At 40.9% G+C, this 20,540-nt stretch overlaps 2 protein-coding genes across 2 annotated transcripts; one reads left to right on the top strand and one right to left on the bottom strand.

Annotated features, from left to right (window-relative positions):
- Positions 1-931: 931 nt before the first annotated feature.
- Positions 932-11,492, top strand: LOC119726639 (inactive selenide, water dikinase-like protein). The gene is made up of 7 exons (XM_038198395.1): positions 932-1,337; positions 2,311-2,414; positions 3,587-3,736; positions 5,068-5,180; positions 5,787-5,977; positions 7,808-8,020; positions 9,441-11,492. Exons 1-7 carry the CDS (start codon positions 1,043-1,045, stop codon positions 9,605-9,607), a joined length of 1,233 nt encoding a protein of 410 aa, XP_038054323.1. The 5' UTR covers positions 932-1,042; the 3' UTR covers positions 9,608-11,492.
- A 4,807-nt stretch (positions 11,493-16,299) lies between these two features.
- On the bottom strand, positions 16,300-20,244 carry LOC119726638 (transmembrane protein 115-like). The gene is made up of 4 exons (XM_038198394.1): positions 19,592-20,244; positions 18,671-18,808; positions 18,059-18,182; positions 16,300-17,170 (listed from the first exon to the last, which is right to left on the bottom strand). Exons 1-4 carry the CDS (start codon positions 20,208-20,210, stop codon positions 16,954-16,956), a joined length of 1,098 nt encoding a protein of 365 aa, XP_038054322.1. The 5' UTR covers positions 20,211-20,244; the 3' UTR covers positions 16,300-16,953.
- Between the last annotated feature and the right edge of the window lie 296 nt (positions 20,245-20,540).

Here is a 20,540-nt window from a genome sequence, read left to right as displayed (position 1 = left end):
TTATTTAGTTTGACAAAACAATCGATAGGAAAAGCAAATTCGCCCAATCTTTTATGGACACGGAGGAAAATGCGAACTAAACAAACAACACGTGTACATAAGTTTACTACCAGCGTCACATGTAATGTGCTCGCAGTTTAAAGGGAAAATACAACATTTGCAAACATCAAAAAATAAAACTACCAAATCATTTTGAAATACCTTGCTGGACTGTTAGTGAATGACAGTGTAAAGCATCCTGTAAAATCTTGGCACCTGGTATACTGTCATTTTCAACAAAAGTGGTATTTTTGTATCAATTTCCAACGCTGATCGGCCGATCAGCGTTGGAAACAACTGGCTTTTTTTTCAAATACTGGCCCCAATTGACCATCGCACTTGTTTGCAATCGATTACAAACCTATGAACGGGTACAAACCAGCTAGACTGGTTCCCTGACCTTACAATTCCCCAATGTATGTAAACTGCTCTGTTTCTTCTTTTATGGAGTCAGGGAACCAGACTACAGGAAAATGATTGTTTTTCTTGGTTTTTATAGCATTTTCGAACCCAAAACCTAAAAAAAGTCAGTGTAACTATATTTGCTATATATTTCTAACCCACCAATTCCATCCATTTCTGAAAATTACAGCAAAAGCAAATGATGTATATTCCCTTTAATATGTACTGAGACAACTCCCTAGCTAGGAAAAATTAGTAAATGAACTACTCGTAGTAATAAGCATTTGTACCTTGTCGCATTATTCCAATTCGTAGAAACAACGAGTTACACAATATCTTCCTAGTGTGTATCAAACAAAGTGAAGATTAAATATATTTGTGGAAAATAAGTTAGATTTAATAGTGGTTATTGCTCGAAAATGATAAATGAGCTGTTTGAAGGTGTTAAATAATTCAACATCCTGAAATAGCCTGGTGAACAATGCATTGTGGGAAAGCTTTGCAGACTACGCGACGGCTGCTAGAGGAGGAGTTGCAGACGTATCTAGCATGCATCAGAGTTCTTCGTTTTCTTGCTTGTATTTGTAAGAAGTTGTAGTTTATGCAATTTCTCAAGCAGCTTTGGAACGTCCGGGCATTTAGGGCTGGTGTACCGGCCATCATGGCCAATTTACGGCTGCCTTTCGACCCAGTCGAGCACGGACTTGACAAAGATTTCCGCCTGACGAAATTTACCCAGCTGAAAGGATGAGGTTGCAAAGTGCCCCAGAAGGAGCTGCTCAAACTTCTGGAGGTACTGAGGGGGCACGAAGTGGGTGGGGACTCGACGGCAGTGGGAGTGGAGGAGGTTGGGACCGGGACAGGCGATGGGACTCTTGCCCAGCTGCCGCATTTTGGTAAGCTGCTGGAAGTGGAAAGAATGTTTGGAACCGGCAGTGACCGGGAAGGGAAAGAATGTAGGCATATCATCTGGAATCCACTTGTTCAGTTGTTTGGGGAATTGTGTACAAAGTCTATGGAGAGTCGAGTGCATTTTCAAAGACTAAGTAGGCCCTAGGCCTATTTTCTAACAAAATTGCAAAACGTTTCTCAGTCCCAGATTCAGACAATCGCCCAGATTCATGTCTTTTCAACATTTTTGCAATGACTGACCTTCATTAAAATGACTAGCCCAAGGCCTAGGCTATATCATTTTATATGATGAAAAAAAGTGGCGTCGGGATGCAACATTCTTTCCCTGGGAAGTGGCTGTATAATTTTGTCTGTGGATGAAAATAGCCCTATATTTATTATTAGAAAATAGAAGGGATTTCTTGTAATTTGTAATTTTTGATTTGGGGATTTTTGGATCTTCAGATTTTTTTTGTTGTATTGTAGGCCTAGTTAGCCTACTTTAGGACCCCTGTAGTCTATAATCATTGATAATCTATTATTATTTTTTTACTTCCTTTTTATAGCTCCATGCTTAAAGTTAAACAGTTGGTCATGTTGATAAAGGTCACATTTATTTCGTTCTTTCTGATGGCTCTGAAGGATTTTTTATAGAATTGGAGGACAAGTCCGAGAACCACTCGGTTGACAAGTGTCGACTGTGGCGTGCGTAACGGTCAACTCAGTGAAATATCAATGTGAAAAAAATAGAGGGATCCTAAAGCTAGTAAAAGTAATGCTGGAGTTTTGGATATGTAATACTATTATTAGGGTTTTTATCTTTGGATTTGTTTGGATCAAGACGTTGGATTTTTGATATTATTATATTTTTGACAAAGGTACTGTATGTTTGTCAGAAAATCATTTCATTTTGTTCCGAAAATGGTTTTCTTTTTTCTTTTTATTTGAAAAATATCATTGTCTTTTTTTTATCCCCAGGAATTGGAAATGACTGCTGCATCATACCACTCCAGTATGGAGGGCTTTATCTTGTTGAGAGCACTGATTTCTTTTACCCACTTGTTGATGACCCATATGTTATGGTAAGATGTGAAGAAGAAAAAACAAAGGAAACACGTGAAGCAGGATCATTGCTCACTTTAACCCGATCCCTAGGCATTTTTGCTAGGATGCAACCTCAATCCTGCAAAATCCTCCGACTGCCTCCATGTAAAAATAGCATGAAGCCTCAATCCTCCAAAATCCTCCATTATTTTTTGAATGTGGTCCTTGGAGGGGTGACCACTGCCTCCATTCTGCAAAATCCTCCAGCAATCACTGTCAATATGTTGAAGCAGAGCCAGTGACATCCTGGAGCAGTGCGGATGATTTCAAGGATAATTATGAAGGCCGAAATTTATGCACGGCTGAGCATAAACAACACAAGGTCTGGCCTAAGACCTTGACACAGTGCATCCTCCGAAATCAGCCACACACTTTTGCCAGATAGCCTCAATCCTGCAAAATCCTCCATTTTGAGGATTTAGGAGGATTTGGGAAGGTTAGGTTTATTAGCCACTTATCTTCAGGGGATGTGGCATCTGAGCATGCTATCACATCACTGTACATTCATAGAGGTCCCCTTCAATGGCGAAAGCATTTTGCCAGCTATTGTACAAAGCAACTGCCTTGAACGAAGCGAAAACATTGCTTTCGCCATTGAAGAAGGCCTAGCGTGAGTGATAGAATGCTCCGATTGGTCTGTAACATTAGTCCCTTGTGTTCATGGCTTTGTGAAGACCAAGGCCCATTTGAGAGAGAGAGAAATTTTTGTAAGAAAAATTCGACTTAATTTCCTATCTGCTACAATAGCATGAAGTAGTTTTAACTGGTCAAATTACTTTCCGTAGCAATATTTCTTATGTACGAGTACATTGTTATTCCCTGTGCATGTTAAACTTGTTATTCCCTGTGCATCTTAAACGTAAAGCAGTCAGTACATTTGGTTAGTAATTATCATACGAAGGGATTTTAATGCGGTATTCCATATTCTTCACTTCCCCTGTTACTTTGTAACTGGACTCGTGAAAGGACTCACATTTTACTTTTGACTAGACTTGTGATTGGCTACAAAACTGACTTGAAACAGTTATTAGGGACATTTGTTTATTAACCTCATGTAAAGTAACACAACATTTACAAATTCTCCCAAGTCTGGTTGATTTTAAAGGACCAAGAAAGATCAGACCTATTTTTTTTCACTAAATAAAATCAGGGCCAGATAGCTTGCGCCAACGTGCTGAGTGACCTGTACGCAGCGGGCGTCGTCCACTGCGACAACATGCTGATGCTGCTGGGCGTGCCACAGAAGTTCAGTGATAAAGAACGGGAAACCGTCATCCCTCTTATGATGAAGGGCTTCAAAGTAGGTGAAATCAGTTTGGTGTCGGGGGGGGGGGGGGGGGGGGGGGGGGGGGGGGGGGGGGGGGAGGGGGCGGAGGAGAGGAAACAGGAAAGAATATTTGTATGAAGAGTAACCGAGATATGTAGAGCCGAGTTAAAGGGAATATACAACATTTGCAAACATCGAAAAATAAAACTACCAAGTTTTTACGAAATACCTTACTAGGATGTTGGTAAATGACAGTAAAAGCATCCTGTAAAATTATGGCACCTGGTGTGAAATCATTTTCAAGAAAATGGTATTTTTGTATACATTTCCAACGGTGGTCGGCCGACCACCGTTGGAAAATTCCAACTATTTTTCAACTGCTGCTCCAAATTTACCCTTTTTTTTTCAGTCCAAATCTTGTTTGCTATTGGTTACATGTTCATGAACGGGTGCAGGCCAGCTAGAGTGGTTCCCTTACCTTACAATTGTCCGGCATCTATAAATTGATCCATGTTATCTTTAGTGGAGTCAGGGAACCAGACTACTTGAACATTTTTGTTTTCTTGGTTTTTCCAACATTTTCGAACACGAAACTTCAAACATGTCAGTGTAACAATATTTGATCTGTTATACTAACCCCTCACATAGTTCATTTCTGAAAATTACAGCAAAAGCCAATGATGTACATTCCCTTAAAAATGCAGGAGGGGTTAGCTTGCTAAATGTGATTTTCACCACAAAGTCCAGAAAAACTATGATAATTTCATATATAATAACTATATAGTCTAGTTTATTTTTTTGCCAAATTAAGTTATAAATGCACTGTATATTTAGTTCCACAGCATGCATGTAAGAAAAAGTTCACAAGACATCTCGACAGACTTCTCAACCACTTGATCACCAAGTTTGCTGGGCTTGAATCTCATATAGCAGTAGATACTGCAATGCACACCTATGCACCTCAAACTTATTAAAGTCTAAATCAATAATCTTAATTCTCCATACATTCTTATTAGAACCATGTGCAGTCACCTGATGGAACAATTAACCTAGGCACTTAATTACAAATTTAGACATGCCGCCCCATTTTAGATGCTAGAGCCCTACAGTATTTGAATCAATCAAAATTAAGCAAAACCAAGTTTTTTTATTTGGGAAGGTTGGGTTGTTCAAGTCAGAAAACCACATTTTACTTTCCACTGGTAATAAGCACAAATCGATAAAACTCATACAGCTTGGTTCCGAAATCAGCATTGAAGTAAGTTTTGGGAGATGATAAGGTTTATGTAAAAAAACAAAGGTTGTTTAGATTTTGTTTCCTTGAGCTGTTTTTTTCAATTGCAAGTTATTTATCGAAATCTTAGGATAATGCCGACAAGGCGGGGACGAAGGTCAGAGGAGGTCAAACAGTCATCAACCCCTGGCTGACGATTGGTGGTGTTGGAACAAGTGTCTGCATGCCGAACCAAATAGTTTAGTAAGTTCGTTTTCTTCTTTTTCAGTTGATATATTTCCTTTTTTTGGCTGGCACAGAGGGCCAGCCTGTAGTCCTCTTTGTACCTCTCTGACTTGCTGTTGCTTGTCAGTCGGGCAGTGCTGTTGTATAGGATTACCCTTTTAATGCCAGATGCATGACCAGCCTTCCAGCGGACAGCCATTCCAGGACCAGCTCTACTAGGCTTGCTTATTCTTGTTACGGAGTATCAAGTCTTCACTGGTTTCATTCCTAATTATTATATGGCTGTGGGACAGTAGGCTTTTAAACATTTGAAAGTAGTGCTACAATTACTTTCTTGAAATAATGCAAAAAAAGTCTTGAAAAAGTATCAAAAATGCATGCATGAAGTCTTGAAATTGAAAGAAGAGTATCTAGATAAAACTGTGTGTAAAACTCTCATCTAGGGTCGAAGTCTAGGTCTTTAACCTATTATCCAAACCCAACCTGCAAGTCACTGGAATTATCTTAGTCCTGACATTTCAGCCCTTGCCGAACCCCTAGTTTCTCTCAGTGCCCAACAGAATGTTCAGCCCATCTGACATAACCCTAATGGTTTGTCTTTGTTCTCCCCCCCCCCTCCCCCAGCCCTGACAATGCCGTTGTTGGGGACGTCTTAGTCCTCACCAAACCCTTAGGCACCCAAGTGGCCGTCAACGCCTACCAGTGGATGTCCAACCCGGATGACTGGAAGAAGATTAGCGCCGTGGTGACCAAGGAAGAAGTGGAGACTGCCTATGAAGAGGCTAAATATCACATGGCAGATCTCAATGTAGAAGGTGAGACAGGCTGTATCTATGGCTATGGCTATGGCTATAGCTGTGGCTACATTTATGGCTGGCAGTTAAACATACAAGCCTATGGAGAGTGGATTCAGCTGCTCCTATAGGCACATGTGTAATTGCTAGCCATAGCCAAGTAATTAAAGGGAAAGTACAACATTTGCTTTTGCTGCACTTTTCAGAAATAAATCGATTTGGAGGATTAGTAAGTTAAAGCAAATATTGTTAAAATGACTTGTTTCACGTTTTGGGCTTGTAGATGCTGGAAAAACCAAAAAAAAACATTCATGTTCTTGTAGTCTGGTTCCCTGACCCCATTTAAGATGAAATGGAGAATTTATAGACTTTGGGGAATTGTAAGGTCAGAGAATCAGTCTAGCAGGCTTGTACCCCTTCACAGTTGTGTAATCAATTGCAAAGAAAACGCGGAATAACTAATTATGAAAAAGTAGGAGCAGTTTTTTCAAAAAAGCCAGTTTTCTCCAACGCTGGTCGGCCGACCAGCGTTGGAAAAATGTCAGCACACCAGGAGCCATGATTTTACAGGATGCTGTGGACTGTCATTCCCTAACAATCTAGTATGGTATTTTGTGATAATTTGATCATTTCGTTTTGTGATGTTTGCAAATGTTGTATCTTCCCTTCAAGACATTGCCGTCGGCAATAGAGAGTTACCTAAATGAAGACAATTCTCTTTCGTACTTGACAAGGTTCCCAGCCACTCTGGATATCAGAGAAAAACCTCGAAAATGAGTTTTCAATTTTCCAGCCAGGACAAAACTCAGGGAATTTGGGAAAAACACATAAAGTCAGGGACAACTCAGGAGATTTGGCATTGACCCAGAAGGGAAAGGTTTTCACCAGTTTAATGTGTGTGCGTCTTGTGCCATGTGTCCAAGTTGTGTCTACTGATTGGCTGGCTGTGCTGGCTGTTTAGTGTTTTATTAAGTGTGAATAATTTGAAAGTCTAAATTATTTCTCATCAAACTTTGGAAATTTCTCTGGGTAATATCCGGGGAAATTAATTTTGTTTTCATAAAGTGCTTGGAACCCTGGTTGAGCCTTGAAGTAGACAGGGGAAGGGTAGAATCCTACAATCTACACAGTGCTTTCACCCCTGGTCAAATATTTCACCATCGGTTCATTCTAGCAAGGAGTACATGTATGTACTCCGTAAATGAACAGTGGGTGTCAATTCATGGCCACTCATGCGCGGGACACGTGGCATGTGCGCACAAATACTTCGACCATAGTTATGGGGACCACACACCCATTGAAAGACGGCTATCATAGGGCCCAAAGACATTGTGGGGACAGTAAAACATGCCAAAAACTTGGTCCTAATTTCACTAACAATAGAAATCTTTTCCCCATCGCATTTATAAATAAATAAATAACTTTGGGGGGCTTATTGTCCGTAGTCGCAACAGATGCTGAATTGCGAAGGACGCAGCTACAACGTGGTCGAGCCCAAGGCATGTAAAGGCGCCTTAGGCAGCCGATATACGACCCATGTCTGACCATGGAGTACAGCCAGATCGAAAGTGTTAATTTTTTTGTAGAGGGTGGAAAACCAGAGAACGCAGAGAAAAACCCTCGTGGCACAGGAGAAATTAACGAACAACTCTACTCACATATGACCCGAGCAAGGAATCAAACCCGGGCCACAGCTGTGAGAGTCCAGTGCTTTACGCACTAACCATCCATGCCACCCATGCTAGAGCCCTGGTTTACCGTGTATGGCGCGAAGGTTGTTGTGGTTAATGTGAATTTGTATTTGTTCTCATCTTTGCTGGTTTTTTTTGCTAATTTTCCCATCTCATTCAGCTGCCAGGTTAATGAGCCACTACGGAGCCCACGGTGCAACCGACGTGACGGGCTTTGGCATCCTGGGACACGCGGAAAACCTTGCCCAGATCCAACGCAATGAAGTCAAGTTCGCCATCCACAACCTACCCATCATTTCCAAGATGCCTTCTGTGGCGAAAAGTGGCGGGGGCATGTTCAAGTTGCTCCAGGGATACTCTGCCGAAACATCAGGTATGTTGACAGTAGAGTGATCGAAAATTTTTATCCAGATTCGGCTCTTTGAAATTTGTATTACCCTGTCTTCAGGGACACAGGCTAGTTCCATTTGTTACTACAGGAACACCAAATACTGTGAAACGAGACTAAAGTTGAAAGTTTTTCCATTTGGTTTGGACACTAATAATTTCTAACCAAACCTGAGCTAGAGATGAAGCTGAGATTTTGTATAAATCGCTTTACAGAATTGTGCCATTTAAAGGTAGAGTATATCATTTGTCATTTGTGCATTTTTTTCATTTGAAGCAACAAAAGTGCTCACAATTTAAAGATGGTAGCTTATAACAACTAACCTGATGAAGTTTAAGCTCAGTGAATGCTGTAGATTCTGAGAAATCAGTATTCTAGGATCACCATTTCAATTCAAAATTGCAGAGTCGTGTTTTGAAATTGCCGAAATCAGCGTCCAGGACACGTTCTCATTCAGCTGATTGCAACTACGCGATGTCATGCACTGAACCGATGAATTATAGCAACCGCTCGCGAACCCATTCACAGCTTCGAAAATGAACTACTAACAGAATTTTCCAAAAATGCATCTTTAGATGCATCTTTGGAAATGACCTTCTGTTATTGTTTTCTTCAAAATGACAGCATGCCAGAAAGAATAATTTCACAGGGAGTTTAGAGCCATTACCATCTTTAAACGAAGTATGCCTTTCAACATTAATTTCGTCAGTTACTTTTTGGAGAGCTGCAAATGATCTACTCTGCTTTAAATTGTTGAAATGCAAACAAAAACTGTTCAGTGAGACTCATACAGTACCATCTCCTGAGCACAGGACGAATACACAGGGCACTGTTTTGATACGTCAATTCTTGCTCGTCAAGTCTAGGTAAACTATGGCACTGTTGGAAATACTTTAACTCTGTCATTCTTAAATTTATAAACCTTTACGTTGCTTTTTTTTGTTGGGGGGGGGTTTGCTGCAAGCGAAAATGTGTAGTATTTGGGAAGTAAACATTTTAGCAGGGCTGTTCAAAGTTTTATGAGGCAAAACCATTCTTTCCAAACTCAATGTATACTACATGTACATCGTTCTTTTTGCATTGATGGTGTTTTTTCTGCAACCTTCAATATGGGGTTTTGCTGTTCACTGACAAACTTCTTAAATCTGTATACTCGGCCGACCCTGGCAAGCTCGGTGGTTGAGTGGTAAGACATCTTTACTAGCAAGCAGGAGGTCATAGGTTCAAGTCCCACCCGAGTAGTTTGTGAACCATCTCTCACAATCACTCGGGACAAGACTGAGTACACAGTGTTTATAAAATACATCAGTGAGGGGCAAAACCCAATATTTAATTACATTGACCCGATGCAAATTCCATCTTATGAATAGCTCTGCAAAAATTTCATCAATTTTTATCACCACAGGCGGGCTTCTGATAGCTTTTCCCAGGGAGCAAGCTGCAGATTTCTGCAAGGAGATGGAGAAGCTAGGGAAGACGGCTTGGATCATTGGCATCGTGGAGAAGGGAGACCGTACGGCCCAAATCATTGACAAGCCGCGCATCATTGAGGCTCCTAACAGAACCACATAGTGCCCTCAAACCCCTCGTATTGGTCACAGGCAGGATTTTTATTCCCCTATTTTGCAGCCAGTCCCGCAGCAGATGCCGTTAAGTTGCCGTTGCGGTGGAGGTCTCTATCAACCAGATGAATGAAATCTAGTCTTGGCAATATTGGCAGCGCTACCCAGGAAATTCTGAGCGTACCTCATGCGCATGCATTAGCTTGAATATAGCGCTCGCAAGGTATGCTCAGAATTTTCCTGGGTAGCGTTGCCAATGTTGCCAAGACTCGATTTGATTCATCTCATTGACAGAGACCTTGTCCGTCACGGACCGGCTGTTTAAGGGGAATAATCCAAATCTGGTCTTGGACCAACCCTACCCTACTCCCCCTCCACCCACTGTGCCCCACTTCTCCCTACCCTACCCTCCACTCCCCCCACCCCCCCCCCCCCCCACCCCAGTGGTCCTTCGACCAATAGGGTTTTCAAATTACATGTGTGCCTCAAATTAAAAACACATGGTACATGCATGTGCATCTAGTGCTACCTCAGTTCTAGCGATCGCCAGATTAGTCTATAATGGTGCATCTGTCTTTTTAGAGAAAGACTTTTTTTTTACCCACACTGAGGAAGTCCTTTCTGACGACGAAAAAGTTATCAGATTTTTAAATCACGAATGGAAAAAGTTGTGAAAATACCCTCATTGGAATGTGAAACCTCAAATGGAGGGAGAATCATACAAGACAGTTTTTAAGCTAATGTTTCTGATAATACTTATCTTGATGATATGACAACAGAAATCAGAATTATTTTAAAGCTTTTGATTCGCTTATACACATTCTTGTGCAGCTCGTTCAAACTCCATTTCCTTCAACTCAAGATTAATTTTTTAGGAGTTCCATTCTCAGAAAGTAGGTGCAATAAGCTTTAAATTAAAAAAAAAAATCTACACTACCCACCATTATTTTTGCAGTTATACATTGATTAGTTTTTGAACTAAATAACTTATCAAGTGATTGTTGTAGAAAGAAGTTTACTTGGCTTTGGCTATAATTCTGAGAATTAGCACAAACAAGTTAAGATGAAATCAGTATGCAGTATTTAAATTTTTATGAGAATTTTTATAGTAATAATGACATTTATATAAAGGCCAGAAAAGTGCAAGCAAACTGGTGAACCAAAACTTGCTTGCAAAATAATGTTTGCGCCTACTGGATAATAGTACATGAAAACAAATTGTTTGCATGATATTATCTATATTACGACTCTGTTGTAAAAATGGTTATTGTGATCTTTTAATATCAGCGGAACAATGTACGTGTACAGAAAAAATTGCCTGACCATGTATAAATTGCACAACATAGGAAATATCTCCGAAATTTCAGAAATTTACTGTTCGTAGTATTGTTCTAAACGTTAAAAATATCATTTAAAAGTAAGGAACAACTTAATTTCAATGCTGTCAGCTGAAATTATTGTTTTTAATCCTTAAACGAAAAGTATCTGGAAAAAAAAAATCATAAAATTCACTAAAGTTGATGTTGAAAAAAGACACTCTGATTTGAAAACAATTTGTCCCAGTCCAACTGGCCAGGGATAATTTCCTCACCCAGAAGGTTTGAGCAGCTTCTGGGGTAGGCGATTGCACCCATGGTACCCAGTTGGGTGGCAGATTGGATCCCAGTTTACCCCCTTTCCTCTGTGAGTGTTCTCCATGAAACCTAGTCGGGAACCCACGGCTGCATGCCCTGGTCTGGCTTGGTGGATAGACTGAAGTCGGAACACTCATAGATTTACGGTGCTGAAGTTACAATTGGATGATTTTGTTTTGTAATCAGAGTGTCGTTTCATCTGCATTTTGTTGATTATGATTTTGTCAGCAGAGGAAATAAATGATTGAGATATTTTGAGGACTGGATTGTCTTCCTTGTGCTGTAAATCTGTTTGTGCAGAGTCTGTAGACACTGAACCTAGTTTAGCCCAGATAATATTTGTGGTACCCGGTTTGAAAGTAGGTGTCAACCATAGAGAGGCTACGTGTGCACAGTCCATAGACCCTGAGCCTAGTTTACCCCCTGTTAGTAATAATGACCCAGTTTGATGTCTCAAAAATGAAAGCCAGTTTGTGCCTTGCTGTAGTTATCCACTTCCTAGATTCCCCTCCCCACGTGTTGTAAGTCAGCTATCTCAGAATGCATTAACCGGAGTGAGATCAATGGGGGAATGAAATGAAAAATCCACAAAATTATCGGCAATGGGTTTGAGGTTCTCTGTGTTATGTATTTGCCTAAATAGGCCATCAGTCTCGGTCCAAAATTTTGGCCACTGGTATCAAATGAAGGGAAAAACGTCATAGCGATTTTTTGGCAGAGTTGGAAAATATGTGATAGCATTGCAGCGGTGGCAGCTTTTTAGGTGCTATCACAACCTCGTCCCCAGTGCTTACGTTATTTCCAACCGCGTTTCCAATAGTAAACCCTGGATAGGAAACTTTCTTCCTGTATCCTGATTGGATACCGCAATTGGCTAGTAATGGATTTTTATCGTGTACTTGGTGCTATATATTCACAACGTGCAGTACGTGTTTTCGCGATCATTCGTCCACGCCTTCTCGAAAATACTAATTTCCTTTCCAATTTGCTCATATTAATATGAAATATGATACTGCATGTTGTCTCGATAAGATCGTAACAGTCTGATTTCAAAAATCGTGTTTTCGTAACTCACGCCGTGCTCGCGCTGCTACGAATTGACTCTGTTTTTACCCCAGACACCACATACAAAAAAAACACGCTAATGTGTAACGCATATCCAGGCACCAGACTGTTCCTCATTTGCATACGTGTGCAAAAATCTTGCACATGCAAATGATCCAATACCAGGGTGAGAGAGCAGGTTGTGGTGGGCGCGTACTGCTCGACACCCTGGGGACGAGGTTGGTGCTATCGCCCTTTTTTTCAAAATGGCCATCAAAATGCTTGTTACAACTCTAGGGGCAGTATACCTTGCGCATGCGCACTATAATCATTTATGTCCTGATTTGATACTGACCAAACCCCCAGGTTGATGGCCTAAAGGCACCCTTTAAAATACCCATTTCTTGAGATCCATCTATATAAACCGAGGTAAAACCTCAGGAATTCCCGATTTCCAAAGGCATTTTTTTAATCCTGAAATCTGGAGAAATCTTATCCTGGCAATATCACGCAATCTGTCATACGAACCACCTCAATTTAAGAATCAAACACTTTACTCTTAATAAGGAGACGTGTACATGTAGTTTTCCTTCTTTTTTTCTTTTGCTATAGCAATCATCACTTTTTATTTTTACCCTGAATAACAAAATGAAATTATAAAGTCAAATAAAATGAAAATGATGATGGTAAGCATTCATTTTATATTAAACCGACTCTTTTAAGGGTAACGGATTACTATTTACCAAAATTAAGATGTATGTTTATTTAAAAAATAATAATAATAATAATACACCAGGCATAGTCCCACTAACTGGGGCGGTAGAACTCTTTTTTTTTTACATTTGGGATGTTAGTCTGTCATATTAGTACGACAGACCAACATCCCAAATGTCAAAAAGGAGTTCTAGTGCCCCAGTTAGTGGGACTACACCAGGCAGAATATTCAGAACAGAATAAAGGCATGTTTAAAAAAAAAAGAACCATTGAAAATATTCTTACCGACACTACACTTTAATAAATTTTTTGCAATGGAGGACAAACTGACTTACGATGCTTTCCGATTGACCTATTGCCGTTTGCGAGTTAGCCACGCCCCTTAGACAACCCTATGGAATTTTGAATGTTAAGTTTTGTTTGTCTCAGATTTTGCGCGTTCTGCGTCCATTTGTATATCATGTAATTGGACAATAATTCACAAGCTGTGTTGACGCGATTCTACCGCGATAGGTTAATTAAATGGCATTTGAAAATAGGGTAGGTAGGTAGGGAATTTGTATCATGAATGTTATGTGTGTGCTACAAATTTTTTTCCAAAAAAAATGGTAAACTGACTAAGAAAGATAACATTTCTAATACCTTACAAGTCCAGTGACATGAAACATACCATATAAAACAATATACAGATATAAAAGAAGCACTCCTAAGATGGAATTTGTGTTGGGGTGATGTAAATTCAATATACATCAGTGAAGGGCAAACCCCAATGCTGATTTTACATCTTATGAATAGTTTGGTTGCAGTTCCCACTGCTATATATATCGGGTTTGAACCAGCCACCCGACCCTGGCAAGCTGGTGCTCGAGTGGTAAGACATCTGCACTAGTAAGCATTTGTTGTGGGTTCGAGTCCCACGCAAGTAGTTTGTGTTTTTTTTCTCACCATCACTCGGGACAACACTGGGTAGCGGTATTTATATAATATGTCAGCAAAGAGCAAGTCCCAATACTGGATAAAGAAGCATATTTTCTCATATTACTTTAACTTAATAACTCGTTCAAATGTGTACAACTTTTCATTCAAAAAGCTTATTTGTACACCAAAATTATTCTTTGTGAGCCTTGGTACAATAGCTAATTCTTGAATGTAATATAAGAAATACAGGAAAATACCAGCATGCATTTATCCACAAAAGTGACAAACATCTATTGACAAATAATGAAAGTATCATTTCCTTTGGCATGTTGCATCCAAGTTAAAAATCCAACAATTATGCAACATTGGAGGAACTGTGGTTGCAGTCCAGTCCAAGTACTTGTAGTACAAGTATCTAGCCATCAACTAAATCTGGGTCTGATTTGAGAGGGAAAGTGCCAGGAGGAATGCCCGACTCCACCCCTCCCAGCAATTGGGGGGGGGGGGGGTTTAAACAAGTAAGTTTACTCCAAATTTGAACTCTTGAAATTGCCCTGCTTGTTCCTAAACTTTGCTGGTCATCAAAAATAGCCATTGTTTCCAAATTTTGTTCTTACACCTTCAAATGTTTTACTCTAGAACTGTGTTCGAGCATAAACATAAGTATTTCGCCATGATTATGACTGAGTAAAGTCTTGATTTTTGTCATGAGAGTGGCCAACACTGAACATAAAACTTGCTCGGAATGACTACGTTTTAATACAATTTCCACATTTTTTTATATTTTTTTTTTAGATTTTAAGTTTTTAACAATTCTCCATTCCATTTTGCTCAAATGAAAGCAAAGAAAAATGCTAACACTTTTTTTTTTGCTCCAAAATGTAAAATACATCCAATAACAAATCCCTTTTTGGTCAGATATTCCATTTAACAAAACGTGCTGGTACACTTCTCCACAGTACGGTTCCTAACTCAGTCTGCTTACAATAACAGTCAATTATCTGAAGCACACTTAAACATGTAAGGAAAGCACTGAAAAGTGGTGCAACAACTGAAGCTGTGCGCCATCACTGCTAAACTATACTGCGAATTACATGTACTACAGCACCGATAGCCTACAACCATTAAATAGTTACTCTGTACACGACTTTGACTTTCTTTTTAAGCGTAAATATATCCTGGTTAATCATGCAAAATGAGAAATTTCTTAAGACTATTTCTGTACATATGTACAAGGTTGTTAACTTCTGGGACTGGGCTAAGAGGTGAAAAGATGGCAACTGAACTAAGGGAACACAGTTGAGTATGAAATTTAGAATTATAATGTGATAATAGCGTGGTGCTTAAATATAGCGCTTTATACCAAAGGTCTCAAAGCACTTTACAATTACTACTCCTGTTCACTAGACCATGCGACTAGTTTCTGCAGAAACTCAAGATCAGCGCATTCTGGTCTCTACCTTCACAGGTACCCATTTATACTCCTGGGTGGATAGAGGCAATTGTAGTAAAGTGTCTTGCCAAAGAACACAACCACCATGTTCCCTATAAAGGTTCGAACCCACGTACCACGGCACATGAGTCGAACACCGTAACCGTTGGACCACAGCGCTCCACGGAACTTCTTTGTTTGCCAAATTTCAGCCCTTACGCTCAACCCTGATGTTTTCAGCATCTTAATTTTCAATATGTGCTCCAGATTATACACAAATTAATTTTTTTTAAAGAGTATAACTTCCTTCAAGTTAATTAAATGAATTAAATGGAAGAAATGGGTTCAAATATATACATGAACAAAAAAAAAGTAACCTTTCATTTTGTGAAACGCTGAGCAAAAAAAAAAGAAAAAATTAATAGTGACCTGGTCAATATTAAAGGTAGAGTCCATCATTTGTAATTTGTGCATTTTGTTCGTTTGAAGCAACAAAAGAGTTCAAAATCTAATGAAGGATACTGAGCAACTAACCTGATGAAGTTTCAGCTAAGCTTCAGCTGTGCATTCCAAGAAAAACAGCATTCTAAGATCTCAATTTCAAATCAAAAATTGCTGAATCATGTTTTGAATTGTTTTGAATTGCAACTATACGCGACGTCGCGCACTGATCCGACGAATTATAACAACCGCGCACGCGTGTGCGTCGTTCGAATACTTGTGCGCGCTGCGCTGAATAACAAAACGAACTACTAATTTAAATGTTCCTACGGTGCTTCTTAAGAATCACCGTTGGAAATGCCTTCTTTCGTTGATTACTTCAAAATGACAGCTTCCCAGAAAGAATAATTTCACAGGGAGTTTAGTCTCCTTACTATCTTTCAACCAAGCTAGTTTTTCAACAATAATTACGCCAGTTACTTTTCGGATGGCTGCAAATGATGGACTCTACCTTTAAGTCATAACTATGTATTTCAAAATGTAATCTTTCTTTCATAAAATAATGAAGCATTAACTTCAAACAAGCTCTTTAAAAATTACATCCAAAATCCACATAAGCAACCAGAATCATAAGGATGTTCTTTTTTTGGAACTGCAGATAACATATTGAGGTCATCCACTTTTTTTTTATACATCTCGTTTAACACGGTCTGTTAAGCCCAACCCCATGAATGACTTTCAGCCATCACACTAGTTAATTACATGAAAGATTTGAACCAATCATACAATGAAGGTCTTCGATGTGACATTGTTTGCCAACAATCCTTTGCATTACTGACAAAAGTTCTGAGGGTTGGTCTTTACTTGAGACCAGGTGGTCTTTATTGAAGACCAGGCCAACATTTCAAAGAGCTGAATAAGCACATGATACAGCTGTTGCAAACGTCAAAAGCAAAAACCACCTGATAACGAGTTACAAACAATTATACATGACACATAGTTTTGGCTGGTAACCTGTTTCTGCTAAGCAGATATTTCCCGTGCTTAGCAAAATTCTTTACTAAGGGGCTTCACAGAGAAGAAAAACAGTCCTATTGCGTAAACATACAAATGGCTCTCCATATAACCACCGCCATACTATGCTATACTGGGCATGGTTACTCCTCTCTTTTTTTACGATTCCATTGTCTCCCCTCCGCCATTCATATTTACAGTGGTGCTGTCTCCATTGCTGCTTACCCCATCTGTTCCAGCATCCTTTGCACCGTTGCCAGGCAACATGTGTGCGGCGCCCTCGTCTGGTGTTGAGGCTTGTTCGTCCATGCTTGGCCAGGCAGTTTGCTCCTCCACTGCGCTCAGTCGTTCGTTCAGGGCTTTCAAGGCGATTTGTCTGTTGTGAAAAAAAAAATAAGGATTGTCTCATCAGTATTTTCCTTTCCCTTTCCAAATCCTGCCTCGTGTGTCAAGAAGTAAAATAAAGACAGTTTTTGTTGCATTCTTTCTCATCATTATTCAAAGATACACATTGCATTACAATGTATACAGAGTCCACGAAAAGAATCCCATTGGGAAAAGGATGGGTGAAGAAAAGGGAAGGGATGGGTGAGGGGTGGGCAAGGGATGGGTGTGGGGTGTATACAGGGTGGGGAAGGGATGGGTAAAGGGTGAGGGAAGGGATGGGTAAAGGGTGAGGGAAGGGATGGGTGCGGGTGAAGAAGGGATGGGTGCGGGATAAAAAAGGGATAGGTGTGGGGTGGGGAAGGGATGGGTGAAGGATGAGGGAAGGGATGGGTGCAGATGAGGAAGGGATGGGTGCGAGATGAGGAAGGGATGGGTGCGAGATGAGGAAGGGATGGGTGTGGGGTGGGGAAGGGATAGGTGTGGGGTGGGGAAGGGATGGGTGAAGGATGAGGGAAGGGATGGGTGCAGATGAGGAAGGGATGGGTGCGGGATAAGGAAGGGATGGGTGTGGGGAGGGGGAAGGGATGGGTGCGGATGATGAAGGGATGGATGCGGGGTAAGGAAGGGATGGATACGGGGTAGGGAAGGGATAGGTGTGCGGTGGGGAAGGGATGGGTGTGCGGTGGGGAAGGGATGGTACGGGGCGCAGTGGGCAAGGGATGGGTGTGGGGTGGGAGAAGGGATGGGTGCGGGATGGGGGAAGGGATGGATGAGCGATGGGGAAGGGATGGGTGCGGGGTTGGAAATGGGTGGGTTAGGGATCAGGATTGGGTGAGAGGTAGGTTGGTGGGGTGAGGAGAGACAGATGTATTCTAACCTTCTTCTCTCCGCATCAGCTGGGTCGCTGCCTGGCAGGTTGATGTTGATTGGAGACGGCGCTCCCACATCATACTTCCTAATCTGCTTCTTACAAAGTCTGATCCGAACCAGGAAGCTGTACACTGCAATTTAAGGGGAAGAATAAAACTTCAATCACTAATTGAATACCTAACAACTCATCCTAACCCTGCAAGACACAGCACAGTGCACTAGGAGTAAAACTCTATGGGACCCTGTTGCATTAAGCCATCAACACCAATGCACAAACAGCCGATTCCGAAACAATGAATGCTAGTCTCATTGTACAAGTTGAACACTGCTACAATCTATCCTGCTGCAATTGGTGACCGCAAACTCTGAGGCAGTCAGGCCTTGAGATTTTTTTCCTGATGGATCTTGTTACACCAGAGAGCAGGGATTCAAACCAAAATACCCTTGAGGGTGACAGGGTTAAACCGCAAAACATACCCCCCAAAAAGTATTAATCCTTCGGACTATATTAACATGCAGATACTTTAATTACATGCAGCTTGCCAAAAAAAAAAAAACCAACACTGCAAATAGACATTGTTGAAAGTTATCGTGTAACCATTTTTTCTAGCATGTTTACCTGTGTTCGTCACAATCGCAACCGGTGGTTGCATGACCTCTGGGAAGAAGGTTGCAAATCGGAAGGTGTCGGACATGTCTCCTCGACCGCTGCTCTGCCGCTGGAAGAACCTCAGATAGATCCAACTGACAAACAATCCTATCCATCAATCACACAAAAGAGATTAGTTTAAATGCACTCTGAAATACCATGGAGACACTTTTTTAGACAAAATTACTAATGTTATAACCAGGCATGCAACTGGGAAATAACAAAAAAAGAGGAAATTCAATTTTTTTCCAGACTTTGTACAGTGTTTTTCTATTTTCAATGGCACACATAGGAAGTAAAAAACGAGGAAATCAGCTGATCCGAGGAAAAGTTGCATGCCTGTATAACTAGTAACAATGGCAAACAAAAAAATAAACAATTGAATCTCACTCCATTCAATACTCAAGTCTTTTTTAACAGCGTCTCAGTCACTTTCACATTGATTTTTGTATTAAAAGCCAAACTGAAGAAATTCTTGCAACTTTGTAATTTGAGACTTATTTATCAAAGCAATAACTACATGTACGTGTAGGCCTATGGTTCTTCTGATTTGCAATGGGCTTTTGTTCAAAAAATTAAGATCAACAAGTTGTTTAGTTTGCCAGTTCACCTCTCAAAAAGTACTGATTTTTCCTTTTCACTGAAGATAACATAGTCCAAGATAATTTTCATCCCAAAAATCACTTTTTTATTAAATGTCTTGTGAGTTTTGGTCTGATCAGGTGATTGTGATCAAGTCTGCAATGAATGTTTTTTCCTTGTAATATTCAAATTGCAGATAATTACAGACATTAAACCATAAGCCCTGTGCCTCTTGTACTTCTAATCTACATTTTCCACCCCCCCCCCCCCCCCTCCCCTTCCTCTTTTTGGCCAGCGATGGGAACTTGCCTGAAGCACACATGCAGAGCGAAGTCCCAGGAATCAGTCCAAGAATCCTTAACACGCCTGACAGAGACAGAATCAACAGCGGCAGATCTTTGATCTTCAATTTTAACGGTCCTTTCCCGACAAGCTCCTGGTCTCCCATCGTCTGCTTCAACACCACCGCCACTCCAGAAACAAAGCCTGCAAGTCCGTGCAAGCGTGAACCGAACAAGAGGCTAGTGTTAAATACAGTCAAGTACATGAAAAGATAGATCACTGAGGACAGCAGGGCCGCTCCTGTGCTCACGACACAGAAGAATATCAGCATTTCAAGGGCCCCGAATAGCGGTTCGATCAGTTTCCCGGCCGCCAAGACGAACGCAATGTCAATGACAACAAACCACAGGTGGACCTCAACAAACGGGTGAGTGAAGAGAGTCCATATATGAAAACTCGGCGGAAAGATTAGCCCAGGAGTGACGGCCAGCGCCTCGAGATACGCCGTCTTGTTGACCAGAAAGGAGACGAGATACAGGAATATTACCAGGATGCAGACAGCTTTGACCACCACGCTGCTTTTGGAGAAAATTGTGGGGATTTGTTGGAGGCCGCTCGTCGGCACCTCCGTGGTGGAAGTCGCCATGTTGGAACTGAAGTTGTGGCATCGAGAAAGTATTACAGCGCCCTCTGTCAACCTGTTTCATTCATTTTCCTATCGGAGTCCAGGCAAAGGCGCAAAAAATACTCAGAAGTTCGTTTTTAAGTTCAAACAATGTGAGTTCTAAATATTGACTGCTCGGTATCTACAAACGACTTTTATCATTGGAGTTTGAAAATAACTTATTTCACGATTGCTTGATACGCCCATACGCCTTACGTTCGAGGGGCGCCAGAGGATGGGGAGAGGCCGGGGTCCTATTGCTTCAGCTCAAATGAAAAGGGCGGGGGAGGGGAAAGGGGGCGTAGGCCCTAA

Source organism: Patiria miniata, unplaced genomic scaffold (assembly GCF_015706575.1).
Source record: "Patiria miniata isolate m_02_andy unplaced genomic scaffold, ASM1570657v1 HiC_scaffold_2, whole genome shotgun sequence".
NCBI lineage: Eukaryota > Metazoa > Echinodermata > Asteroidea > Valvatida > Asterinidae > Patiria > Patiria miniata.
The sequence above is the reverse complement of the archived record's forward strand: the minus strand, read 5'-3'. Positions and strand labels throughout refer to the sequence as shown.